The 25,861-nt window shown below is 48.7% G+C and overlaps 11 protein-coding genes across 11 annotated transcripts; 4 read left to right on the top strand and 7 right to left on the bottom strand.

Moving 5' to 3' along the window:
- Positions 1-61: 61 nt before the first annotated feature.
- Positions 62-1,543, top strand: N7508_001413 (uncharacterized protein; the record flags this gene model as incomplete). Its single annotated transcript, XM_058459479.1, has 7 exons — positions 62-316; positions 414-591; positions 650-760; positions 832-1,149; positions 1,222-1,338; positions 1,396-1,419; positions 1,476-1,543. 7 exons carry the CDS (start codon positions 62-64, stop codon positions 1,541-1,543), a joined length of 1,071 nt encoding a protein of 356 aa, XP_058323011.1.
- Positions 1,544-1,845: 302 nt separating this feature from the next.
- Positions 1,846-2,982, bottom strand: N7508_001412 (uncharacterized protein; the record flags this gene model as incomplete). Its single annotated transcript, XM_058459478.1, has 1 exon — positions 1,846-2,982. The coding sequence occupies one exon, from the start codon at positions 2,980-2,982 to the stop codon at positions 1,846-1,848; it is 1,137 nt and encodes a 378-aa protein (XP_058323010.1).
- A 1,423-nt stretch (positions 2,983-4,405) lies between these two features.
- N7508_001411 (isoaspartyl peptidase/L-asparaginase) lies at positions 4,406-5,710 on the bottom strand (the record flags this gene model as incomplete). The annotated part of the gene is made up of 1 exon (XM_058459477.1): positions 4,406-5,710. The coding sequence occupies one exon, from the start codon at positions 5,708-5,710 to the stop codon at positions 4,406-4,408; it is 1,305 nt and encodes a 434-aa protein (XP_058323009.1).
- A 621-nt stretch (positions 5,711-6,331) lies between these two features.
- Positions 6,332-6,871, bottom strand: N7508_001410 (protein transporter TIM17; the record flags this gene model as incomplete). The annotated part of the gene is made up of 2 exons (XM_058459476.1): positions 6,332-6,727; positions 6,803-6,871. The coding sequence occupies 2 exons, from the start codon at positions 6,869-6,871 to the stop codon at positions 6,332-6,334; spliced, it is 465 nt and encodes a 154-aa protein (XP_058323008.1).
- A 468-nt stretch (positions 6,872-7,339) lies between these two features.
- Positions 7,340-9,985, bottom strand: N7508_001409 (uncharacterized protein; the record flags this gene model as incomplete). Its single annotated transcript, XM_058459475.1, has 3 exons — positions 7,340-8,987; positions 9,053-9,692; positions 9,766-9,985. 3 exons carry the CDS (start codon positions 9,983-9,985, stop codon positions 7,340-7,342), a joined length of 2,508 nt encoding a protein of 835 aa, XP_058323007.1.
- A 706-nt stretch (positions 9,986-10,691) lies between these two features.
- maiA (maleylacetoacetate isomerase MaiA) lies at positions 10,692-11,366 on the top strand (the record flags this gene model as incomplete). Its single annotated transcript, XM_058459474.1, has 1 exon — positions 10,692-11,366. One exon carries the CDS (start codon positions 10,692-10,694, stop codon positions 11,364-11,366), a length of 675 nt encoding a protein of 224 aa, XP_058323006.1.
- Positions 11,367-11,544: 178 nt separating this feature from the next.
- fahA (fumarylacetoacetate hydrolase FahA) lies at positions 11,545-12,834 on the bottom strand (the record flags this gene model as incomplete). Its single annotated transcript, XM_058459473.1, has 1 exon — positions 11,545-12,834. One exon carries the CDS (start codon positions 12,832-12,834, stop codon positions 11,545-11,547), a length of 1,290 nt encoding a protein of 429 aa, XP_058323005.1.
- Positions 12,835-13,088: 254 nt separating this feature from the next.
- hmgA (putative homogentisate 1,2-dioxygenase (HmgA)) lies at positions 13,089-14,540 on the top strand (the record flags this gene model as incomplete). Its single annotated transcript, XM_058459472.1, has 3 exons — positions 13,089-13,156; positions 13,209-14,366; positions 14,417-14,540. 3 exons carry the CDS (start codon positions 13,089-13,091, stop codon positions 14,538-14,540), a joined length of 1,350 nt encoding a protein of 449 aa, XP_058323004.1.
- A 161-nt stretch (positions 14,541-14,701) lies between these two features.
- Positions 14,702-15,502, bottom strand: hmgX (the record flags this gene model as incomplete). The annotated part of the gene is made up of 1 exon (XM_058459471.1): positions 14,702-15,502. One exon carries the CDS (start codon positions 15,500-15,502, stop codon positions 14,702-14,704), a length of 801 nt encoding a protein of 266 aa, XP_058323003.1.
- A 371-nt stretch (positions 15,503-15,873) lies between these two features.
- N7508_001404 (4-hydroxyphenylpyruvate dioxygenase family protein) lies at positions 15,874-17,256 on the top strand (the record flags this gene model as incomplete). The annotated part of the gene is made up of 4 exons (XM_058459470.1): positions 15,874-16,532; positions 16,583-16,642; positions 16,702-17,059; positions 17,122-17,256. 4 exons carry the CDS (start codon positions 15,874-15,876, stop codon positions 17,254-17,256), a joined length of 1,212 nt encoding a protein of 403 aa, XP_058323002.1.
- A 390-nt stretch (positions 17,257-17,646) lies between these two features.
- Positions 17,647-21,021, bottom strand: N7508_001403 (uncharacterized protein; the record flags this gene model as incomplete). The annotated part of the gene is made up of 8 exons (XM_058459469.1): positions 17,647-17,711; positions 17,770-17,960; positions 18,024-18,148; positions 18,202-18,236; positions 18,295-18,455; positions 18,511-18,598; positions 18,650-20,284; positions 20,976-21,021. The coding sequence occupies 8 exons, from the start codon at positions 21,019-21,021 to the stop codon at positions 17,647-17,649; spliced, it is 2,346 nt and encodes a 781-aa protein (XP_058323001.1).
- Positions 21,022-25,861: the final 4,840 nt, after the last annotated feature.

Raw genomic sequence — 25,861 nt, 5'->3', positions numbered from 1 at the left:
TCTTTTTGAATACAATCTTTTGATCTACTTTGTTGGACTACACGCTCTTTTGATCATAACCATGATCTTTGGTCCCTTTGGCAAGGCCTGGCTTGCCATAGTCAGTCACCTTTTTTTCTTTGCAGATGTCTTGAGCGTAGTTCAAGGCTTCCCGGTTGAGTTCAATCATAGTGTTGCCTCGGTTGGTGTGGAAAAGCGCAATCCGACTGCGGCCACATGGACATCCGCTGGAAAGTTTACTGGAGTCCGGTTGCACAGCTCGTGTGCGGGAAAGGATAGCTTCTTTGAGGACGTATTGAATAATATGGTTACTGTTGTGAGTGCTTCGTGAGGCTGAACTATCGCTTCTATCGTTTTCTTGCCAAAATTGAGTTGCAGAGATTATTAACTAGTTGTGTGTGCCCAATGAATAGACTGGCAGTGCCAAAACATCAATTTCTACAATCGAAAAGGCAATGAGCAAAGATCGCAAGAAAATGCTTCCTACTGAAAAATCATACGTTGACCTTTATCAATCACTTTACGGAGAATTCAAGCCTACTGATAAAACCGCGGTCAAAAATGCTAAGACCAAGTTGAAGTCACTGTCAAGTATGTCTGATTGACACTAATCAAAGATATTTGGCCAAGAGCTAATCTGTGAGCACAGGTTTCGTGACCAAATACAATCAAGGCCTGTCCGGGAATGCGTTCAAGCTGGACGTGTATTGCGATCATACACAATGGGTGACTGATGGTACTAAGGATAAAGCAGGAGATTGTAAGATTCTTTGGACTGCCATTTTATCCTGCTTTGACTCGATGCTAATCTATTTCATCGGGTAACAACAGATTGGTTCAAATTGACTGGTGAACCACTGGCTATAATGACCGACAACAAGAACACGGATATTTGCAAAGAAGCCAACGGCGATGAGAATACCCTTGCTTTTATGACCACGAGTCGAGGTAACGTCAAAGACTTCATGACTGTGTGTCCCAGAGCCTGGAAGGCTTGGACAGGCAAAACTCTCATTTCGCAGAAACAGGAGACTGTGAAATCACTCCTAACCAAGTCCATTGACGATGTCTTGGACGCTACTCCCGAGAGTCTGTTTTTGCACGAACTAAGTCATACAGAATCATACTTTAGTGCCAAAGGTAGCCTTGGTAAGTGAATGCCTTCCTTGATGCTGCTGCTTTCTCATGGACATTTGCGCTGACTGTCAATTTGACGCAAAGACGACGAAGACTTGAACAATGGTGAATCTGCCTATGAATGGGTCGCAATCAACAAGCTTGCCAAGGAGGACAAATACGAGACAACCATATCGAAAATTCGTCCACTCAAGAACGCAGGTAAGCGTGTACCTATTGATTACAAGACTTTTTGTCAGAACTAACTAGGCTATTCAGACACTTTGATGTACATGGTTTCTGGTATGTACCACCGTTATGACAAGCAACTTCCTCGGTATTAATTTTGTCTATTACAGGTCTCTACCTTAGTGAAAAGGCAAACTGGGGAGACGGTACTTGCAGAGACCCCAAGAATGTGAACTAAAGCATGTCAACACAGAACTTGCACTCTGTCGATGAGAAATCCATATCATGGGATATAGTCGACACAGCTAGAATCATACTAGATCTTAGTTTGAGTTTTTATGAGACATGGGAAGAAGCAGGAAGAAGCAGAGCTTTGCGTGGTCTAACCTTCCTTTCTTCTAAATTCGCTACTCTACCTCGCTGGATGCTGGAAATAAATTTGCCTTTTCCTACAAACAACACGATGAATCTATTATTTACCTAACAAATCGGAATTTCACAAACTCTCGATGTAGAAAGACCATATCAGTCGATTCACGATCATTTGGTATCTCGAGAAACTCCATACTTCAAGCAAATATCAATAATAGGTTGACAGCCAGAACTCATTGCACTTTTAGCGACAGTTGTCCTGCGATATCCTGCATCTAGGCTGGCTCCGCGCTCCACTAAATATTCAAATTCGCGAGGCTTTTCTAGGTTGATTGCTATCAGCAAGGTCTGGCCGTGCCTTATTGCTATCGCCCCGTATTGAAAAAGGAGCTCAATCAGAGAATAGCTCTCGTCTCTCAATAGAGCGCAAAAGACTGTTGTAACCGACCGTTCCCTTCTTCCAGATGAGTAGGATTTCGATCGTGAAGCTTCTCCGTTTGGATCTGCTCCATGATCTAACAAAAGCTTGGCGGTACCGAATGGCCGTGGAGCATCCCGGAGTGCACCACATAGCGGTGGATGACTCTCTTCGGGTAGTTGGAAATTAACATCCGCTCCCCGGGACAAGAGGTATCGTATGCGGGCGTCATCGCCCTGTTCCGCGGCGTATTTCAACATCCAGTAGAGGTCCAGTGCGGGATCTGGTTTGCTATAAGTGTATTGGCGAAGCTGGTCGAAGAGATAGTCTTCGATCTCATGGTGACCCTTTGATGCTGCTTGTGAAAGCGGGTATCTTCCCTCGGTATCGTGTGATAGTTGCTTTGCGCCCAGAGAAATGAGTTTCTGAGTCAGAGTCAAGTGACCCTCGCGAGCTGCGAGGGCAAGGGGCGTTAACCCATCCCGGTCGCGATAATTAAGATCAGCTCCTAAATCGAGGAGATACTCCACGATTTTTATATGTCCCTGGGCTGCCGCGTATGATATTGGATGCTCTTTCATGTCCTCAATTTGAATCGGCCATCGGATGCGTGATCCCTCACTTTGTATGGAGCAGGCAAAATACTGAGATTCATATTGAACATTTGCTCCGGCCTCAATGAGATATTGCAGAGTCGATTCCGACCCCTTAGATGCTGCCCATAGCAGTGCCGAGGCATCGTGTTCCTGCACATTGCGTTGATAGAGGGGTTTGTTGAGGATCTTGAATAGATAGGAATGACATTCCAGAAGATGATTCAGATCGGAACATTCTAAATGTGTCCCGATTTGTATGAGAAGTTCGGGGGGTAATTTGAGCATCGACATGGTGAATGAATACAGAAGAAAGAGGAAACATCTCAGGGCTTGATCTATGCCGATGAGGTCAGCGGTCCACTTTTATAGTGTAACATACGGTACGCCGTATGTATGTATTTCGTGACAATACCCTATATTTGACTGCCATTACTTGGATCGCATTTCTCTTGATATCATTCAACTTGATGGTATTATTATTACAAGGGCACGTTCCAATATATCTGCCTTTTTGGGCTAGCTTTGCCTGCGTCTTCGCAGGGACATTTGAGTCAAAATGTAGTAATAACTACTGAAGTTGGATGTATTTTTTGTAAACCTGCGCTGATTAAGTACCGGCTAACGCGAGTCGTAGCCGAGTCAATCTGATCTCGGTCATCTTCGGTTCCGAAACACGGCTAGCGCCCTCAGCCAAGGTTGACAGGACTCTGGCGCAGCAATTCTGCCTCGCTGCACAGGGACGACTGTCCTGAAAGAGTAGGGAAAATGCGCCCGCATACGCAAAGGCCAACGATGGAACAGAGGGAAAGGCGTCATCTCGAGCGCAATGATCGGAGTTGAGGAGAAAACAGGGCCGGACGAGGGAGGGCGGCGCAGGTTGCCATTTCGGGATCGCAGGAGAGTCGACGAGTCACACGGGAAAGGGGTGGCGGAGCTCAGGAGCTCGGTGATCTGGATCAATAGCAAAAATGCCTCACCGGATCAACCTGATACGAACAGATGAGAGTAAGAAACGACGAACATAACAGGGGAACAAGGCGTGTTTATAGAACTACGCACGGGAACGCACAAGGACAAAGAGCGCTAAACCACAAAGGTCAAGATTAAACCTAAGAGCGTAATTCGTAGTAGCCGTCCGATATGGTGTAGTGGCTAACATCGTCGTCTCTCACACGACAGCCGGGGGTTCGATTCCCCCTATCGGAGTTTCTTTTTTGTTTCTAAAATTTTTAAATGGGCCCGCAACCGTGGGGATTCAACTTTATATAGGGTTTGCAGCCTTGGCAGTGTGGGGCTAACCTGCACTTCATCCAGATAGCGAGCAAAAGCAGATTCTGTATAGGCTGGGATTCCATTTTTATACTAGTACCATGTCTACGGTTATTATACTGGACATTGATAGTCAACAATGTATGCAAAATGGTTCGAAATCCTATTAGTGCAATATTGAAGAGGTGTCAGGGGCAGATATATACATGGGCGAGCAAGATCACATTCCAACCTCACATATATAAACCTGAATGTACAACGCAAGAGTAAATAAGGTTATTCTCCTGATCCGACCCGTCTATAAAAGCATTTCCTTACGGAGTACCCTAAGGGTGCTCTTAACACCTCGTACTCTTAACAAACTAAACAATTTTAACAAAAGACCCGAAAAATGGGGCTGTTCCTCATGGTATGATTCAAATATTAAAATCTATAGCTGTATTATCTATTGGTATTCATCTCGGAAGACCATAATCCTCTCAACATCTTTCTCAGAACCATCCTCCTCAACCCAAGCGCGCCACATTCCACCACAATTAAAGTCAAACACAACCTTGCCGCGGTGTAGCTTAACATATGAAGCCCCATTGACAGCAAGTGCCGCCTCAATGCCAATGATGCCACCCTCTCCCTCGCCAGTCTTGCGCCATCTCGAACCAGCTGAACGCTGTAGCTCACCGCCAGGCCCGGCGACAGCCGACACCGCATCAGCAAGTGTAGAGGGATAGTTTCCCGGCCCAGAAAACCGCATCATAGCAGCAGACGTACGTGCAGCCGCAACACGCAAGAAGGAATCCCCGTTGCCTGTCCCAGAGACAGCAATGGCACGCCGAGAATCACAAGACCGATGAGGATCAGCGAACGAAAGAGACGAGTAAGCTGGAGGATCCAATTCGTGCCCAAGCTGCGGCATACAATCGGCCATCCAGCCACGCACATCGTGCAACAAGCCCCGAACCGAAAAAGAAGCATCCGACCCCGAAACACCACCAAACCCACCACCATCGACCAGTTCATCCCAAGCCTCCGCCCAAAACCCAGCCCCAAGAGTCGGCGTATCCCCAATCCTCCCAGGCAACTTATTAGTCAACCCACCAGTACTAGTAGCAACAGCCAACCCACCAAACGAATCCAAACAAACACACCCAACAGTCCCCTGACTAAGGAACAGCGGTTCCTCCTCACCTCTCAGCCCACGCTCATGTTCATCCCATCTCTTCTGCGTGAAAAACCACTCATCAGGCATAAACTCCAGTCCCCAGTCTCGCGCAAGGGCCTCAACATACGGAGCCGCAAGCTGTGAATGCATGCTCCCCCCATCACTGGTCCCAGATCCATCTGCCGAGACACCCGTTCTGAGAAGTGATTCGCGCGCAAGTTGGATGGGATGACGGACGTTCCGGAGGCCCATTACACCTGCGCCGCGTTTAATCGCGCCTGGGTCGGTTTCATTGGGGGTTTGTACGGATGTTACCATTATTGAGGCTTCCATTTCGATTGTTCCGGCTGTGGTGAAGACACTGCCGCGGCCGCAGTTGAAGAGGGGATCGTCTTCTAGCAGGGAGACGGCGTGGACTGCTGCGTCTAGGGCAGTTGCACCATTTTTGAGGAGGGTGTGGGTTGAGCGAAGGTAGGATTGGAGGGAGGTGTGGTATTTGGCGTAGAGGTCTGGGGGAAGTTTGGAGCGTTGGATGTTGCCGGCACCGCCGTGGATTATTAAGGTGGGCTTGAATGTTGCTGGTGCTGTCATTGTGCCGTTGTAGGATTATGATGCAATGCTGTGAAATGGAGGTTTGCCGGTTGGTGCGGGGGAAAAGAGCGGAGATAACACCAGAAGTCAGCAATGCAGCCTCACACTTCGAACTCGATAAAGCCCGAACTCGCATCCTACTGAGGATTGATTAATAGTCTGAGAGGAGAAGAATCAATATTTGAGCATTTGAAAGTGAAGTTGCGTATTATGCCTGGTAGCTGTGCGTTAATGTACAAGAATCCGTCACCATCCCGACGCTTTTTGCAGGAGTAGAGGACTTTTAAAAGCCAAATGGCCCCGAGAAAAGACACACGGCAATGCTAGGAACTGGCCGTAGAACGAGCCCGCCATCCATAAAATACAGTTCCAAAGACATAGACAGTGGAAGGGTGGTATGAAGTGCAAGCTAAAGCAGAAACAGAAAAAGAAAAGAAGCCAAGAACCTCTATGCCATGTCGTTTAATGATGATGACCCAAACCAAACACCTGAGAAGAGAGACTCAACGTGAGATGTGTTATAAAGACAAGAGATCGGAGATCGAGAAAAGGAGGTGGATCGTAGTCCACCGAAGTGGTGAGTTGGATTGCGCGGGTGTAGCGGTCGGGGGTGGAGATAATTTAAGCAAGAGCCTTTTGCTCAGATGGGGGAGGAGGAGGAAGCTCGAGTTTTGTGTTATCGGCCATCATGCGCTGGAATCCGATACCGACACCTTCGATGACGGCCAGGAAGACGGCACACATAATGGCGGAGTTGCGGGCAGCCTTGACACCGCCACGGACAGCAAGGGAACCACCGGTGAAGAAACCGGCGATGATGGCGTTGTAAGGGTCTTCCTTCTTGCGGATGCCCTTGATGGCACAGTCGAAGGTTGAGAAGAGACCACCCCAGACACCGAAGTTACCACCGAGAACGGGGGCGCGTGCCTTGATGGCTGTGAGAGCACCTATCCGGCGCTCACCGTAGGGGCTGTTGCGGAAACCTTTCACACCGTGCCAGACAGCACCACCGATAGCCTGTACAGAAAGAGATGATTAGTTGGTCTGTCATGACGCGGATGATCGGAGAATTGATAATATGGTCAGACATACACCCATGCAGAATGCACCACCGAAGTCGCTCAGCGCGACCCATGGGCAGGGATCTCTCGAGTGATCCATTGTATAGAAGGGAGGATGATGATGGGATGGGGTCGGGTTGGGATGTTTGTTTGGTCGCGAGGTATCGACCAAAAGAGATCCAGCTGATCACTCAAAGTGTACAAGCTGTTCGAGAGTGGATCTGGAGGGTGGATATTGATGGCAAGGAGAAATGCCAGACGAAGGGGGCGTCACTTAATAAACGATAAGAAGTCGGGGAAGAGTTGAACTTTTCGTTCGGCGGAAACGTGACCCCAGGTCACGTGCGTCCCGTTCGCCACCGAATCTCTCGGGAGCTTCAGGAATTCTGGGATTTTGTTCCTTTGACAAGACTTCCGAGCCTATGATTTGAGGCTCGGGAAAGAAATGCCGCTACAGGGATAAGAAACTTTTCACTCTGCATTAGGTTATTTTTATCTTGCTCTCAGATTGCTCTTGGGGTATATTTCGTTGCGAGGACTAATTACAACAGCTAACATACAGATAAGCTTACGATGGCAGATTCCAGATAAAGTCCAACGCTCCACCTTCATACATTGGAAACTGTCCCCCATTGCTCATACCGAAAGGTGCCATGGAAGGATCAAATGGCAGCGACAGCCAATCATCGGCACCGACATCGTTCAACGACGGCATGAAGCCCAGATCGGACGTAAGGTCCTGCGATACAGGGGTATTCATAGTATTGGACCGATCGCCCGCCTCGGGCCAAGGAGGAGGGCCCATGGATGATCGTCGCGTGTTCCCTCGACTGTTCTTCCTCGCTTTCGACGACGCCAGCAGATTACGCCGTAACCGCGCGACGTGCATGTCCAGAAGGGTGGCATAACGAGTGCTTAAATGCACGTCATCTAATGCATTCGATTTGAGTGCTTTGATACTTTTCTCCAGGATCTGAAGTGATTCTTGGAGCTTTGCATGTCGAGTACCCAGACTGAGCGCTTTCATCAAGAAGATCGAGGCGCTGGTGATACGGAGGACAATGCGCACCGGCGAGAATCGCAGAGCACCTGCATCAGCTAGGTGGGTGACTTTCTGCAAGATTTGGCAACATCCGTCGATCACCTCTTGGATATATTCATAGTCGGTTGGGTCAATCGCCATAGGTCGCACTTCGTCGAAATTGTTGGGATCGTTTTCTGCCACAGCTCGCTCTACCACAGCTTGCATTCCAACAGAATGGGTATACACCCGGACAAAGTGGTATTCGATGAAGAGATCATTGTAGAATGCCTTGTCAAGGACTTCTACCTGCAGATACCTGTCTTTCCATTGGTTGAGGAGAGGTCGGAAATGCTCTAGCAAGCCGACATAGCGGCCGCTATGCAATTGCTGGCGTGCGAACGCTGCGGACGGGAAGAACATATCAGTGACAGACTTAGCTAGCTTGGTCAATTCAATCCATGAGTCCATAAATGTCAACCAAGTGCTTCCAGGCTGGCTTAGCCCCTGTGGTTTTCGCCCACCAAGGATAGCATGGTTCAATGACTGAGGGATTGGCGACATGCATCCAATCCGCCAGGCTAATTGATTGATGTAGACGTACAACAGACGCTGTACACGTTGCCAACGAAGCGTCATTTGATCTCGCCATTCTGGCTCTTCTGCTGGCGAGCTACTCTCCTCAGTCTCGAAGATGCCTAGTTCATGTGCAAGAGAAAGTGCAGAACCCAGTAACATCCAAGACATTTGATCAGATCGGCGTGCTGGTTCAATCATGTCTTCGAGCCAACGGTTGGCAGGCTGATCGTTTTGTTCATGGGTAACAGGAGCTGGTGGTATCAGATCATCGTCCCAGCCATCTGTGTCTGGTGGGAAATGGAGCGAGCGAGGATGCCATTCTGACATTAATAGTAAGGCCTCCACGGTACCAAGGCTTCGAATTTTGGACTTAGTGGCCTTCTCCTGTCCGAATATGAGCCTCATCGTCAACTGCTGGCAATGTAGCCAGAGTCTGTGGTGGATAAAGAAATTTCTTGATTCACCTCCGGCTCCAGGGAGAACATGGTAGCGAGAGGATATCATGAGAATAGTACAGCATAAGACAGGCTCTCGGGTGATCAGCCAGTAATGATATCGGTGGTTGGCATAGAAGTCCGTTAAGATTGGAGATAGGCATGACATGTTCTTGAAGAATCTGATAGCAGTCAGTCTCACAGAGCCATAGAGTATATAAGGCTGTGTTTGTTACGGGATACTCACAAATCAATGAATGTCACAGCTTCTCTGGCAGTAAACCAGCCCATCTTAACAAACCGACAAGCCTCCCAGACATTGAGAGTGTCTCGCGAGGCATCAGATAGCTGTACAGGGTAAATTACCCGAGTCACTAGATCAAACGCAGCATCATAATTCCTAGGCGTTCGGTCATGATTATTGGGACCTGCCGACGGAGGCCCAGCCAGTGATTCTGAACTTGTATCAGCAGGGTGCTCTTCTTGAGCAGTAGCCGCCTCGAACAAAATATTCAATGCATCATTCCCGCTCGCAACGACAGTCCGCATCATAGAGTTTGCCAGCGAGGAATTAGACCGGTGCTTGCTGTTTTCATATGTACTCGAGGGCGATTGATCAGTTTGATCAGGGCGTGGCCGTTCCATAGCCCCGCCATGGTCATACGAGCCATACTGAGACCGCGATTGACCACGATGAACAGACCACCCAGGTTGAAAGCCAGGCGACTGCTGAAAGTGATTCGTCTGCGGTTTCGCATCAGCCCTGTCGACAGTATGTGGATACTGGTCTGCTCGGCCATGAACAAGTGTAGCATCAGGCGAAGCCTCTGTGAAATGACCAACCTGCCGGGGCGAAACATCCGTCTCATAGTCCGCAGAAGATCGAGCTAGAACGTGTAATTGACCAGTCAGATATCGCCCAATTCACACAATGTCAGCATGAAAATCAGTCTAGCGCACCTCGTTTGCGGGACCTCTCCCACGCACGTTTCTCGGGAAAGACACACTCCCTCAGCTCCCTGCGGCATCGCACACATGGTGGGCCGATCGGGAATCCATCAGATCGGCCTTCGGTCCCTGATCCTAGATCGCATTTGGCCTTACGTTGCCGGCAAGGGATGCATGCCTTGTAGGTGCGCTGGTACGGCCGGCTCGACCGGGATGGCCTGATCCCATCCATCTTCAACCGTTTCTGAGCGGATGAAACAGTAATCTCTTCCGTAGTGGATGCTGTGGATATTTGGTGATGGATAATTGCAGGGTATGGAGGTTAGCTGTGAGCCCCGAAATAGCCGGCGATACCCGCCCGCTAACATATTGTTGTGTGGCAGGATCGGATCTTGAGCTAATAGGAATTTTGCAATTGAGATTATCTGAGTAATGATGTGTTTCAACATATAGCCTGAATAGACCACAGAGCACCAAGAAATTAGGGAAATATTCGATAGTTATCCGAAATTGGTGCCTGACTTATATGGCACATAATCCTAAGTTTGTCAGCTCCAAGACAAGCTATGCCATATATCTCCTACTAGCTCGGCAAGAATTTCTACTGGTAACCCCTTCCCTAAATTGCCATGCACATCACGAATTTACCCTACGGAAATTCAAAGAAACGAACAAAGCGGAAACGCACAGCGCTTTAACTCGGCAGTCAGATCACGGAACTGATTCCGCGACCCCGGACTATATACTCCAACCTCAAATGCAACGGGATACGAGGCCCGCGCATTCTATAACTTAATATAATAATGTAACACGAGTATTCTGCTTAAAGTTCTAAATCCACAAACTCATATTTGTCTATTCCTTACAACAGTACACCCGAGTCCAAACATCCATCAACATCAACCAATCCACTACCACAAATAAATAAACCCCACAAAATGCCAGACAAAGTCACTCTACACACCTACTTCCGCAGCTCCTGCTCCGCCCGCATCCGAATAGCCCTGCACCTAAAAGGAATCCCCTACGACGCAGTCTACGTGAACCTCCTGAAGAACGAACAATCAACGCCAGCCCACGTGGCAATCAACCCCTCCGGCACAGTCCCAGCCCTAGTAATCGAACAAGACACCAAGAAAACAACAACAATAACCCAATCCCTAGCTGCCCTGGAATACCTAGATGAGGCCTTCCCAGAAAAAGGACCCGCACTTCTCCCCTCAGACCCGGAAACCCGCGCTACAGTACGCACCTTGGCGAATATTATTGCGTGCGACGTTCAGCCTGTGACGAATTTGCGGATTCTTAAGCGCGTTGCACCGCTTGGGGCTGATCGTGCTGGGTGGTCGCGGGATTTGATTGTTGATGGGTTGAGGGCTTATGAGGCTGTTGTTGCGGGTTCGGCTGGGAGATTTAGTGTTGGGGATCAGATTACCATCGCTGATTTGTGTTTGATTCCTGCTGCTTGGGGAGCTGAAAGAGTTGGAGTTGACTTGGGGGAGTTCCCCGTTACGAGTCGCATTGTGGGGAATTTGGAGGAGGTTCAGGCTGTTAAACTGGGACATTGGAGGGCGCAGGAAGACACGCCTGAGGAGTTCCGAGTGAAGGAATAGACAGTTGGATTATGGGATTTATTTCACACTCAGTATTTATTTACTGACCTAAGGCAATGGCTTTGTTAATGTTCTATTTTGTTTCATTGATAGCAGATTGAGTGTTGTTATTGCAAGCTGTCTAGACTATGGAATGAGATCAAAGAAACATAACAAATTCATTTTGAGTTTCGTTCAGTTAATTCAGTGAGATAGCAGGCAGGATAGTGCCAACGCAGTCACCAAAGCCGACGTAGTTGCCTTCTGTACCGGCCATACCGCGCAGAGTAACAGTGTCTCCGTCCTCGAGGAACATACGTTCAGAGCCATCAGCCAGGACAATTGGCTTCTTGCCATTGGTCTGTTCCAAGAAACTGCCCTCAGTCTTCGACTCAGTACCAGAGATAGTACCGGATCCAAGCAAGTCACCAGTACGCAAATTGCAACCGGTGATAGTGTGGTGAGCAACCATCTGAGGGAAAGAGTAGAGCAGGTTGCGAGCATTGCTCTTGGAAATGATGGTGGGCTTGCCACCGGGGTTGGTGACCTCGACATCGAGAGGAATCTCGTAGGCATTCTCGGCGCGCTTCTCGCGCAGGTAGGGGAGGAGAGACTCGCGGTTGCCAGGCTCCAGACCGGCGGCACGGAAGGGCTCAAGAGCATCAATTAGGACAACCCAAGGGGTGATGGTTGTGCCGAAGTTCTTCGCGTTGAAAGGACCGAGGGGAATGTACTCCCAAGCCTGGATATCACGGGCGGACCAATCGTTCATGAGAACAACACCGAAGATGTGGTCCTCGGCCTCGTCAATGGGAACGGGCTTTCCGAGGTCATTGGGCTTGCTGATAAAGCAGGCAAGCTCGAGTTCAATATCGAGACGCTTGCAAGGAGAGAAAGTAGGCACCTTGGGGTCGGCGGTAGGGTTGGCCAGGATTTGACCCTGGGGACGGTGGAGAGGGGTGCCAGAGGCCACAACTGATGACGCACGGCCGTGATAGGCTACCGGCAGATGCTTATAGTTGGGCTGGAGGGCATTGTCTGGGCCACGGAAGAGGACTCCAATGTTGTAGGCGTGGTTCAGACCGGCGTAGAAATCGGTGTAGTCACCAATCTGCATGGGAACGTGGTTGGTGACCTCAGACAGAGGAAGAAGAGCTGACTTCTGGAGAGAAGCATTGTCCTTCAGGATCTGCGGGAATTGTGTGTCGGCACGGAAGACGTTCTGCAGGTACTCGCGGACCTGCTTGTGCACAGGGCGACCGAGAGCAGCGAAGTCGTTCAGTGTTGGCTGGTTGAAGACAGCCAAGTGTTGCTGAATTGCAGGAAGCTGAGAGAAACCTCCTGAAGAGGCGAATGTGCTCAAGTTCAGCGCATGGTCACCGATGGCAATTGCGGCTACTTTTGCAGCGGACTGTGCTGAGATGATGCCGAACGGAATGTTGGCCAGCGAAAAGGGAGAGTTCTTGGGAATTTGGAACCACGAAGCCATGATGAATATGTGAAAGGATTATTGAAGAAAGAGAAAAAAAGATCCAAGCTTCATCTTAACTATGCGGATGTTTGGCCCCTCGATGCGCCGTTCCGAGCATGCGGAATTCACCCGCACCCCCGCATCCAAGCGCGGAAGAGAAAGGATAATCGCGGCCGAAGATTCCCGCTCTGACGTTGAGCTCAACAGCTCCTCGGTTGTTATTTTATACAAAGATAGCTCTTTCAGCTTGCACATATTCGAAGTCAATCATCATGCCTGTCACTAACTTCGCCCACCCCGATCCATACAAGTACCAGACGGGCTTCGGCTCGTACCACGAGTACGTGCATACCCCACGTATAACAATGGCGCGAACTAATCCGAAGACGTAGATCTGAAGCCGTCGAGGGAGCTCTTCCAATCGGCCAAAACTCTCCACAAAAGGTTCCCCATGGTCTCTACGCAGAGAAGCTCTCAGGAACCGCATTCACCGCACCTCGTCATGAAAACAAGCAGACATGGGTGTATCGCATCCTGCCCGCAGCGGCACATGAGAACTTCTTCGCTGAAGATGCCGGCTCGTATCACACTCGGATGACCACCGAGACCCATAAGCTTCACCATATTCCTAACCAATTGCGGTGGAATCCCTTCGACCTCGATGAGAAAGTCGATTGGGTACATGGGTTGCACCTCGTCGCTGGGTCTGGCGACCCAACAATGAAGCAAGGACTGGGAATCCTGCTATACGCTGCTGGCAAAGACATGGGCAAGGAAGCTTTCTATTCCGCAGACGGAGACTTCTTGATCGTGCCCCAGCACGGAGTTCTGGATATCCAGACCGAGCTCGGCCGTATTATCCTCCGCCCGAATGAGATCTGTGTTATTCCCCGCGGTGTCAGATACCGCGTCACCCTCCCCGACGGCCCAGTCCGAGGCTACATCTGTGAATTGTATCAAGGCCACTACGAGCTTCCTGAGTTGGGCCCCATCGGCTCCAACTGCCTGGCCAATGCGCGTGATTTCCAAGCCCCTGTTGCCGACTTCGACGACGAGGAAGAAAGCGAGTACAAGCTCTACAGTAAATTTAACAACACTCTCTTCTCTGCGCGCCAGAATCACACCCCCTTCGATGTCGTAGCCTGGCATGGAAACTACTACCCCTACAAGTACGATCTGGGACGATTCAATACCATCGGTTCCATTTCATTCGACCATCCCGACCCATCTATTTTCACTGTCTTGACAGGTCCTTCGGACCATGTTGGTACAGCAGTTGCCGATTTTGTTATCTTCCCGCCTCGCTGGCTGGTCGCCGAGAATACTTTCCGTCCGCCATGGTACCACCGCAACACCATGTCAGAGTTCATGGGATTGATTGCTGGTAACTATGATGCGAAGGTTGGCGGTGGTTTCCAGCCTGCTGGTGCTAGTTTGCATAATGTTATGAGTGCACATGGTCCTGATTATGGTGCTTTCGAGGGTGCTAGTAATGCCGAGTTGAAGCCGCAGAAGGTTGGTGATGGAAGTATGGCTTTCATGTTTGAGAGGTGAGTTTAGAAACAAGTTATGTTATTTAGGGTCACTGACAATTATTTAGTTCTTTGATGGTTGGTGTCTCGGAATGGGGTCTAAAGACCTGCCAGAAGGTGCAGGAGGAGTACAATGAGCACAGCTGGAAGCCGTTGAAGCGACACTTTGTCAACCCTAACAAAAAGGCTTAGGCTAAACTTAAGCCACTGTCACGAGAAATATGTGAATACTTTGCAGATAGCTACATTATGGAAAGATACCTGAAATTAAAAACAAATTTCCAATATAACGTGCATTTTATGGTTTCATCTATTCAACGGTCGAATGATGCTTAAACTACTATTTCACAAATTTACCCTTCAATCTCTTTCCTCATCGCCTCTTTAACAATAGCCCCACACATCTTTGCGTACGGATTCGTCTGTACAGAAAGCTGTTGCGCCACCTTATTTCCATAGCGACCACCAAAGAAGAAATCCCGACTAGCCATTTCTTCGAGTTCATCAGCCCCAAGTCCCCTCAACCGCTCCGGACCGGGTAGATCTGACCCATGTTCATCAGACTGCACCTTCTTTCCCCGTGCAGCTTTGAGAAGTAAATAACCACGATGCGTATGTGCATCAGCCAAGAGACGTCCTTGGACAGAGGATACAGGATCAGCGGGCGAAGCAGGCGTAGCGAGGGTAATTGCTTGGCCTAGATCGGAGAAAATGCGAGATGATAATTCCGAAGTCTGAGGTGAAAAGAGGACTGCATCGTCTAGTTCAGAGATTGAGCCTTGGACATTATGGTTCTTGCTTTCGGGGGTATTTTGGATGATATCGATCAAAAGGCGAAATGTTTGTGCTCGATTTGTGTATGCGGAAGGATAAGTTGGGTACTGGCTGATAAGTGTGTCGAAATCATTTAGTGCGGACTTGACTGTTTCTTCGCTTGGTTGTTCAGCGGTTTGCAGCCTGCGGATGATTTCTGTTTCGCGCTGGCTAAGCAATGATAGATCTTCTTGCGAGATTCCCAAAGCGGTTGGCCATGAGGGAAGAGATGAATCGACTGTAATCCCTGATGATGGAGAAGATTCGGCATCGAAAAGTGCTTGGAGGACGGCCGAATCATTGGATGTTAATGATGGGCGGGCGGGTGCGATGCTCGTCATGTTGGACTTGATAGAATGAAGTCTCGGAATGCAGAGATAAAAGTAGGAAATTCTTCTCAGATAATTGAAAGAGAAAACAAGATCAGTTCCGGCAAGCTTTCGAGGTGAAGTGAAGCGCGGATATTGATGTCAGGCCCGGCTAATTCCGGCTACTTCAGGAACCTGCAATAACCGCCGCCCAAAGCCTACGCCATAGCTTCACGAAAGGGTTAGATATCCGAGCGTAACTTGCGGCTAATAGAGGTTGTCGAAATATGATTTAAAAGCAAGGGTGGCGTCGAATCATTCATATCATCTCAACCTCTACTTCAACTACTTACTTCTCTGCTTCCATCTTCACAAAGAACCATCCACACCTATCAAAGACCAAAATGGCACCATCAGCAATCTCAGACAGTCCTCCCCCTTCATCAAATGGCACATCCTCACTGGCAACCTACCGTGGCTACGACCATGTCCACTGGTACGTAGGAAACGCCAAGCAAGCAGCAACCTACTACATTACCCGAATGGGATTCAAGCGGATTGCCTACAAAGGCCTCGAAACCGGCAGTCGAACGGTCTGCTCGCACGTAGTCGGCAACGGCAACGTGACCTTCATCTTGACTTCGCCGCTCCGTTCCTTGGAGCAGGCAGACCGTTTCAATACCGAAGAACAGGCCGAGCTGCGGGAGATCCACAGTCACTTTGAGAAACACGGGGATGCAGTCAAGGACGTTGCTTTCGAAGTCGATGATGTTGATGCTGTTTTCAATGCTGCCGTGAAGAATGGCGCCAAAGTCGTTTCCAACCCGAAGGTTCTGGAGGATAAAAATGGCCATGTCAAGGTCGCTACTATCCAGACTTATGGACAGACTACGCATACGCTCATCGAGCGAAACCAATATCATGGGACCTTCTTGCCTGGATATCGTGATGACACTGCAGTCGTTGATCCCCTGGCTAAGTTTTTACCTGGTGTTCATCTCTCGAAGATTGACCACTGTGTTGGCAACCAGGATTGGGATGAGATGGATCAAATTTGCGAGTAGTAAGTTTTACACCACTATCTGATCCAACACCCACTAACCTTTCTTCTAGCTACGAAAAGGCTCTCGGCTTCCACCGTTTCTGGAGTGTGGACGATAGCCAAATCTGCACGTAAGTGCCTCCTCCCTATCAATCATCACCGACAAACCAAACTAACACTACCCGCACAGTGAATTCTCCGCATTGAAGTCCATCGTCATGGCCTCGCCCAACGAAATCGTAAAAATGCCCATCAACGAACCAGCAAAGGGCAAAAAACAATCTCAAATCGAAGAATACGTCGACTTCTACAACGGCGCTGGGGTGCAGCACATCGCACTCCAAACAGACGATATCATCCGTGATATTAAAAACCTCAAGGAACGCGGTGTTGAATTCATTAAAGTTCCTGAGACTTATTACACAGACATGCAAGCCCGTCTGAAGAAGTCTGGGTTGGTGCTGAAGGAGGATTTCGAGACGATCAAGAGTCTTGATATTTTAATTGATTTCGATGAGGGGGGTTATTTGCTTCAGCTTTTTACTAAGGTATGTTTATCGCACTGGTTCCTGAAATTTGGAGTTGGATTGGTTGCTGACTTGTCTTTTAGCACTTGATGGATCGCCCTACTGTCTTTATTGAGATTATTCAGAGACATAACTTTGAGGGCTTCGGTGCTGGAAACTTCAAGTCGCTGTTTGAGGCTATCGAGAGAGAGCAGGAGCTTCGCGGTAACCTCGTTTAAGGGCGGGGTGAAATGAGAAGAAAGGCAAAGAAAAGAAAAATTGCTGGCGATGGCTTGTTGGATACCTTTCTTGTTTTCTGAACGGGCTATTGCAGTTGAGCCACCTGCATTTGTACATTTAGCGATTCTTGTTCACAGATTATTTGACTTTATTGATACAACAGCTCATATGCTTTCCCAGCGTATAGTGGGAGGCACGTATCGAATGCTTGCTCACACCCCTTCTTGTGGGTCATCTGAGTCTATTCTCAATGTGGGAAGTTCTTTTGTAGACCTTTATATGAGTAAAATGGACCACATTTGCCCTGACTAATATTTACTCTACACTATGCCTTTACTATTTTTTTTCTCTTTATTTTCATTTGCAGAGTGATGCAATGCAAGACTCCTCTACTTCCTCTTCGACGCACTCGAAGTAGGAGCATTCCCACCCCGTCTTTTGAACTTCCTAGGATCTGCCACCAGTCATTAGCAACCAAGCTTCTCAGCGAGAAACAGGAAACATAAACATACCTTTTCGACTCATCAAAGCACGATTCCTCGTTCCCTTTCCACCCTCCCAGAATCCACTACCAGCCTTTCCAATGAGAATCGCTTTACAGATTCCACAATTTTCGGGTCTGTAAACTTGTTCGCGAGAACAGTAGCCGCAGATCATGCGGTTTGCATGTTCATTTGGATGGTCCGTTTCCGCATCGTGGCATCTGGTTTCATTGGTTTAGTATGTATGTTGTCGAGGACGGGTGAAGCAGTGGAGTAGAACGAACTTATCACATGGGAAAACCTTTGCACAGCAACTAAATCTGAACCAACGTTGACTTTTGGCATAGTGCTGGCAACGACCACGCCTGGGGAGTTCTTGGCCTGCGACGATACCGAGGACTTCCTTGGGCTGTTGATTTGGTTAGATGGACAATCGAGATAGAATAGGATGGGTTGACAAACCTTTCTTTTGAGGGGGAGACCACCGCGGGCCGAGACTAGATAAAATCGCAGTGAGTAAAGCAGGAATTGGCAAATTCGGTAGTTATAACTTACTGGCTGCGCTGCCTACAAGGAGGAACTTCACTTCGGGAATTTTGAAGACCATCTTGCGATGACATTCACGGCAACTAGCCATAGCACTTTCTCCGCGAACGGCGGATACACCAGGTGCTGGATGTGGGGTTGAGCATTCAGCACATGTTGGGATGAAGTTGCTGAACTGGATTAGTCACACGAATGATATTGGCAAGTTGCAACAAGAGAACATACCTCAGTAGCATGTCGCCAACGATGCATCCATCCATATCCAAATAACCAGCGCGGTTGGCATGAGTGTGCATCAGCTGTCTCCGGAATGCTGTATCAAAAGGGTTAACAAAAGCGCATAGAGAAACATTACCAAACGTACCAATGCTCATGTTATTAGCACACTTCTTGCAAGATTCCATTTTCGGCATGGCACCCTTCTCATCGCTAACTTGAGGCACGTTCTTGATATCAACGGAGGTCTTGCATCGATCACACTTGACAGTGATATTCAATGCAGTAAGCTCCAACAACTCGATACCATAAAGCTCCAAGAATGGGAATGAAAGTGCGACGCCTCGTCCAGGGGTGCCAGTGTCCACCGATGGGGGAACAGGCGCGCCTCCTTCCTCGCTTTCTTCTTCTTCCGAGTATTCATCTTCGTCGTAGCTGGATTCTTCTGTTGTTCCCTCAGCGCCACCATGGGGATCAGGAACCGACCACTCTGGTGGCCGAGGGATAACATGGAGATGGGGTCGATCTTCTGAGCCTTGAGTTAGAGGCTCGGTGGACTCTTCTACTTCGTCCTCTACTTCTTCTTCTTCTTCTTCTTCTTCTTCTTCAACTGTGGAAGACATTTCTTCACTAGGCTTTTCCTCTTCTGGCAGAGGCGTTTCAGCGAATTTATGCATGTTGCTTGCCAGGTAGTTGATCTGAGACACCAGATTCAGCTGCGAGGTCTGTTCAATCCACTGCGAGAATCCTGCCTCTGTGGCTTTCGCCTCTGGTCCATCAACTCCCTGCAGTTTAATCGAACTTTGATCGAGCGGGTAGAGGGTTGGAACAATCAGTCTCACAGTCTTGAGTGCCTGAAGTGCTCTAGGAAGGCGATCCTTCTTGGCTGGTTGGACTGGAATAATGAATGTTCTCCCATCTTGCATCTTTTGGAACATAGGAATTCTTCCAAGACGCGCCTCGAGTTGTTTTGTCTCGAGTGCGCGTCTCTTCTCAGCTGTAGCTTTCGCCTCGGCTGAGTGTTTGGGAGCTACACTTCGTGCTTGTGTTGCCACAGTTGGCTTTTTAGCACGAGGGTTTGGTGCTGTCGCATTGACATTAGAAGAGCTCTGACTCGGGGCTTTTTCTGGAGCCTTTGAGGGCTCCTTGGTAGCAGTGGAATCACCGACATTGGAGACGAATTTCAGTGTGGGCCCACGCTCCAAGGTAGTAAGTAGCTTCTCAAGCTGCTTGTCCAAGCTGTTCAGCCAGGTTAGCAGTGTTCCCCGATTATTGGTTCGGATTGTGAAATCGACAATATCGTCGAATCCCCTAGCAACATTGGCTTGATACGCAGCTTCCATTTCAGAATTGGTCACTGTAAGCGTAGGCCGCCCATTGGGGTATGATTCCGGTACACGAAGGACACATTGAAGTCTCTCCAGCTCAAATGGGAAGTCAGGATCAGAGGGAACCAATCCAAAGGTCAAGATAGAGCCTTGGTCGTCATTGATCTCCTGTGGGCGATAACGCCGCCTCAATTGGTTGATCTGGAATTCTCTGGGGTCTGATTGCTCTAGTTTAGAAACCGGTCTTTGGGGCTGGGCTGGCGGCGAACCGGCAGAGCTCTTCGACTGATTACCGCAGATGTCCAGCTTCTGGGCCTCGGCGACGATTTCCTGCACAGGAGTTTGGGTATCACCACGCAAAGGCTGAGTGGGTGTCTGCTGTTCCGACGGAGACCGATTAGACTCTAGAGCCAAGGCATCATGGAGGTATGGACATGATGATCCAAGCCGGCATCCTGGACACACGTTAGCATCTGACCTGACGACACACAGCTTCACGTCAGGATGACCAAAACACAAAACATGAACACAGGCACAAAGTAATAGGGCACAAGCAAGTCACGCAATACTAGCTATGGCCTCGGCATTCCCATTTGGGAGCATTGACAGATACTGTAAACAGGCGTTCGCAAAAGGCCTGTGTGCGGCACCCGAAATACCAAGCCCTATATTCTATGACGCGTCGAGTGTTGCAAAGACCAAACAGGGAAGCAGCCCAAAATCAAAACGCGGAATGTGTACATACCCTTTTTAGATTTGAAAAAACGACATTTAGCACGTTTCGACTGGCGAATACTCAATTCAGATGCAACGCCATGCGACCGGGCCGCTGACAACTCAGCAGTCGAAGACTTTGTATCTATTCAACAGATGGATATGAGCGTGTGATCAAAAAGGTTGCGGGTCGCCAGGTCCGATCCTCGGTATTGCATTGGCAAGAGACGCCCCACGGCCAAGTGCACTGCGAGATAGGCATGACAGGCCGTGTGGCGGATGCAACATGTGCATGGGCATGCAACAAGGGGGCTGGAAATACGAAAGAAAGGCTGTGTGGAGGGCCGAGACAACCGCCCAAGTAGATCTCATGGAATTGATTGGGATCAAGAGCCCCCGGGCTTCACAAAACCAATAATAGAAAACACTCACCTAGGACCTGGGGTGCTGGACCCTCGTCAAATGACACATTCTCCATAATGAGCCTCGTTGAGCTGTGAGATGATCCAGAAGGCGAGGTGACGTGCGTGCCAGCGCAGAGATCGGGTGACCTTGAAGAGATCGACAGGACCAGATCTGCACAGTAAGTAAGCCGAGATGTGCGACTTGAACGATGCTGGCACTAAGTAGGAATCAAGGAACGAAGGGAGTGAGGGCCACGTGATGACAAAGGAATATGGTGGAGCTATAGATGAAGTTATACTCAGATGTAGTGTTGACAGTTTTCATGCCAAGACATTTTGGCGGGGACAATGATCTCATTCGATGATTCGAGTTGACTCACCTTTCTACTACTCCCCAGAACTATTCACGTTGACACACCGTGAGTCACAGTGGCAAGATAGATTCAGATCTACAATGAACTACAGATCCTCTACATAATTGGTAATGGATGCAGGTAGAACCATCTAGCCAACATCTGCAAAGTGCAAACCTTGGAAAAGGTATCATGCTTAATTAAGATTTGTCCATGTCTGTTCCTCACCTTTAACGTCCCTACTTCCTACATTACTAGTCACATCAAAGTCCAAGTCCAAGGATCAAGCCAGTAGTCCGTATTCTGGAATCTCATCTGCCCCAACCCACAACAGGAAAGCAAATATACACACCCTCGCCCGAGTTCAGGGATTGATTGGCAATAACGACCCTGCACATCACCATTGTATGCAGAGAACCCAAGCAGGAGGAAACAGGATTCCGATCTAATGTATGGCAAGCAGCCCGTCTTTTTCCACGCCACCTCAGTCAAGGGGTAAAAAAAAAAGCCGGGGGATATCGACAGCACAGTAACTCGTACATAGTACGAATGAGAGACTCATATAAACATATCAACTTGAGTAATACGACCCGACGAAGTCACGGGAAGAGAAGAGGGGTTCGATTTCTAGAACTCCAGCTGGGGTACGCGTTTAGCCGGATGCAACATAGATCCACCAGGTACATGTACAGTATTCTGTCCAAGTTACTCTACATTGATCTGCTATAGTCAATTAGAATAACTAAATTAATATGAAGTCATATACAGAATCTTCACGAATGCATATACCGACACCTGGAGCCTCACTTATAGTTCCCGTAGTTTCTCCGTCTTTACCCCGACATCTGAGGGTGTAAAGTATAAGGCGATACGGAAAGGGCGGAAAGTGGTCCCCGTCGGAGTACGGCGTACTCTCTGTACACATGTACGGAGACATGTACGGAGTACACATAACCCAGCATGAAACGACTGACCACTCTATTCAACGCCCCAACTAGGCCCCGGGTCTGATTGCAGGAAATGTTCTCGCAAGGTCACTTGCTCCTGTGTTCCGTGCATTAAACCGCGCCTTTGGCTTCCGCTAGCTTGAATACCGGTCTCCCAACCCAGATTATCGGGCAAGGCTTATTGTCACAGGGTTATACATGCTCGAAGGTGATTTTAGAGTGTTTGAGGCTGTCGAGTTGTCCTACATCTTGTAAACAAACTAAATTGGCGTCCTGATATTAAACGATATTACAGTGTGCATACAATGTATACATGTATTCCGGTCTCCGCACTCGGAACATTTAAGCCTCGGCGGAGTTGCGTGTATTGGGGTAATGTACGGTATTAGTATTTGAGGATACACCGAAAGCGGAAAGGTGCGAATCGGGCCTTGAATTCGCCGTCCAACCGGATCGACCTTCCAGAAGCCTTCCAGAACTTGACCATGGGCTCGTAAACTTCGCTTGTTTTTTTCGGGAATATATCGGCAGTTCTATTTTGAAAATTTACTATTAGCATATTAATGCATGGATTTGCATGTCAAAACCGGTCCATTGACCGAATCGACCGAATTGTCGAAATTCTTGACATCTTGCGGGGTTTCGGAGTACTGAGCTCCCCGGAAGCTTTTCCACGTGATAATGTCCATCTCCACTGGAAGGCCTAGAATAAAGTCTAACCAATCACAAGCTCTGCAATGGCTATGATAATGTTGTTTTTACATTATCACCGCGCTTTCCCATTCGGGTCCTGGAAAACAGGTATACCGTGGATGACCGATCCCCCAACGCTTCGGGATTTCGCCGAGTATAAATATAAATTCTACAGTACTACGGTACTGTCGATGTCGGACATGCAGCCACATAGTGCGTGATAATGTGCAATCGTTCGAAAAAGACAAACATGAGCCAACTGCATATCTCTGGTCATGTGCAGTGTACATAGTAGATCCCCCTGAGTCGAAAAAAAATCCCACCAGTAAGGAAGGTGTGCCCAACCCTAAATTATGACTGTAGCAAGCATGAAAACGGGTCAGCTCTAGATCTGTAAAGGCCCAGGGCTAGTATGGGTCGTGGTTGGCCGATCCCTGGTGTAGTGGAGGGCGATCAAGGGTCAATCGACGAGGATTGTTGCGTGTCAAGCTTCGGAGTGGCCGTCTGAGTCGCCATCAGGTTGAGACATGTGGCCAGAGTGCACAGCATCCAATGTACATGCAGTGAGATCAAATCTCTCAACAAACTCAGTATCCCTTACCGTGCCCAGAAATGATAATCTCGCATGATTGACATGCAAGCTCAGCTGCATCGGCTTGCCGATACCTCTTGTCGGGCGCACATCACCAACCCGGGAACCTTGTTAGGCGTCAATGCTACAGCAAGAAGCGTATAGCGTCTCTAGCAGTCCCACGGCAATACATATGCCTCTAACCATGTTCAGTCGAAAGTGATCCGTGGGGGTTCCGATTTCATAACAGGCGTTCTGAATCAAATCCCAAAGAGGCAATGCGGAGCCTGAGCTGTCACTGTGATACAGTCCCAGTGAAAAACATTTCCGTACGGAGTACCGGTGAGATGAGACCACGGGACAAGAAACATGGGCGAATCAGAGGCGCTTATTGCTTGACCCACTGACTATATCCACTGTCCTTGAAAGCTGAGATCGAGAAGACTCTTCTGGCCGGTATGAAAGCCCTAAGCTAGGCTTCAAAGGTGGATTCTGGAGGTGGCTTGAATGCGCGCACAGTGTATCTATATTGAAGATTTCATGTACGACAAGAGGCTGTGTCTGCATGATGTGGCTTTCTTATCCCGCCCGGAGGGAAGGTTAAGCGAGACGAATTGAAGTATGGGCTGTAGGTTCCCGGACACATGAAATCATCTGGAGTTGCTGTGATCAGTCTGAAGTTGTCCCTTGTTCTCTAGCCACAGTCCACAGTGAAGGGTTTTCGTTGCCCCACGACTCGGGCATGGCCGGAGAGTCGACCAGTTTTCCTAGAATGGAGATGGTGTCGGGCGTTTTAGGAGGAAAAAATCCTCACCCCCACACCCGTTCGGTCGGCGGAGCGGACTACGTCATTGGCTGAAACACCGCGCCGGGGAGAAGATCCTTAAGATTTGGGGCGAATGTTGACCGGTAATATATTCAGTATTCTGAGGTTGTAAAAAAAGATCCATGGATCCAAGATTCGATGGAAGAGAGAATAATATGTAGAAGATGTCGGCAAGTAAGCGACTCCACCCCCGGAATCATGTGCGCTGGTCATGTGCGGGTAAGGTGCCACATGACTCTATACAAGCCCTATCGAGTAACTGTTGAGTTTCATAGTGGCACCCAGTACCTAGGGCAGTTTTCAATAATCTCCGAGCTCAAATACACTATTGTCTTTTACTAGACTTCCTACCGAGGCAAACCACGCCGTTGGTTATGACATCATATTGAAGACAATACAAGTTACCCGACTGATCCTAATCCTGATCCTGATCTACAGGGATGAACCAGAGATCCCAGCCCTAGGTACTTCCTTATTCTAATCCTCAAGCAGGTACCTAACCCCATGGCAACAACGCAGGCAAAGGCCGAATGATGAAATCACGCATCAACCCCGGCCAGAAGTAGACATGATGTAAACAACAACGCAGAATAGTGTCACCATGAGACGGGCAACAGGAACTGAATTCCTTCAATCTACCCTCCAACCAAAAAACCCAAAACCTTCTCCTAACGGTCAACCAAAAGTACAGCAAAGCCTAGAACCCAAATCTCTCCAAGCCAGCCACAAGGCACAAAGACAATCCCTCCCCCTCCTCTCTCACCCACACACATTGCCCCCAGATCCCAGATCGATGAGCTGGCCCTGCAAATCATGAAAAACAAATCAGCCACCACGGCCCATACGCAGGACTGAGCGCTTATCTTGTCGAGTCGAATCGAAGCCACCACCACCACTTCCGTTTCTCCGCGGGAGCTTCTACCTGCAGCTAATGGGGACCAGATGTCATGTTCAAGACATGTGGGAGCGATCAGTGCGAACAATTACCTACTGAAGTCCCGGTCTAGATCTCTGCCTTGCCGACCTTATAGTATTGCAGAACCGGGGGGGGAGGTGTGTGATTTATGCTTTATGACTGATAACCAAAACACCCGTATACATCGTACATGCGCACTTTATATTAACTGAGGTCGAATTGAGATGACTAGCGCTTTGACAATCCAGTAGATGCCTTCAGTTTATTATTAGTACTGTACAGTATTAGTCTTCCCGATCCAGGATACCGGTTTGTGTTTCTGGATCTGCGCGAACTATCTCGCCTCCCCCATTCCCCTCTCCCCGCGGGTGGTACTTTTGGCTTCTTTTTTTCAAGCTTGCAGGGATGGGGATCTCGGGCCTTTGGGGGTTCGTCCTTTTCTTGTATTGGCTGGGAGGTTTTTATTTTATTCTTGCATTTCATTTTTTTTTTTTTGGTAACCCCCCTTCCACATCCTTCCCCCTTCACCCCTGTATTCTTGATTGATGGTGTTTTTTTCTTTTTTTCTTTTTTTTTTCCCATGCACCTGACCAGCTTGATTTTTCAGG

This window comes from Penicillium antarcticum, assembly GCF_028974205.1.
Source record: "Penicillium antarcticum strain IBT 31339 chromosome Unknown utg000002l_segment0_segment0, whole genome shotgun sequence".
Lineage (NCBI taxonomy): Eukaryota > Fungi > Ascomycota > Eurotiomycetes > Eurotiales > Aspergillaceae > Penicillium > Penicillium antarcticum.
Note: the sequence above shows the minus strand (reverse complement) of the source record. Positions and strands in the feature narration are given on the sequence as shown.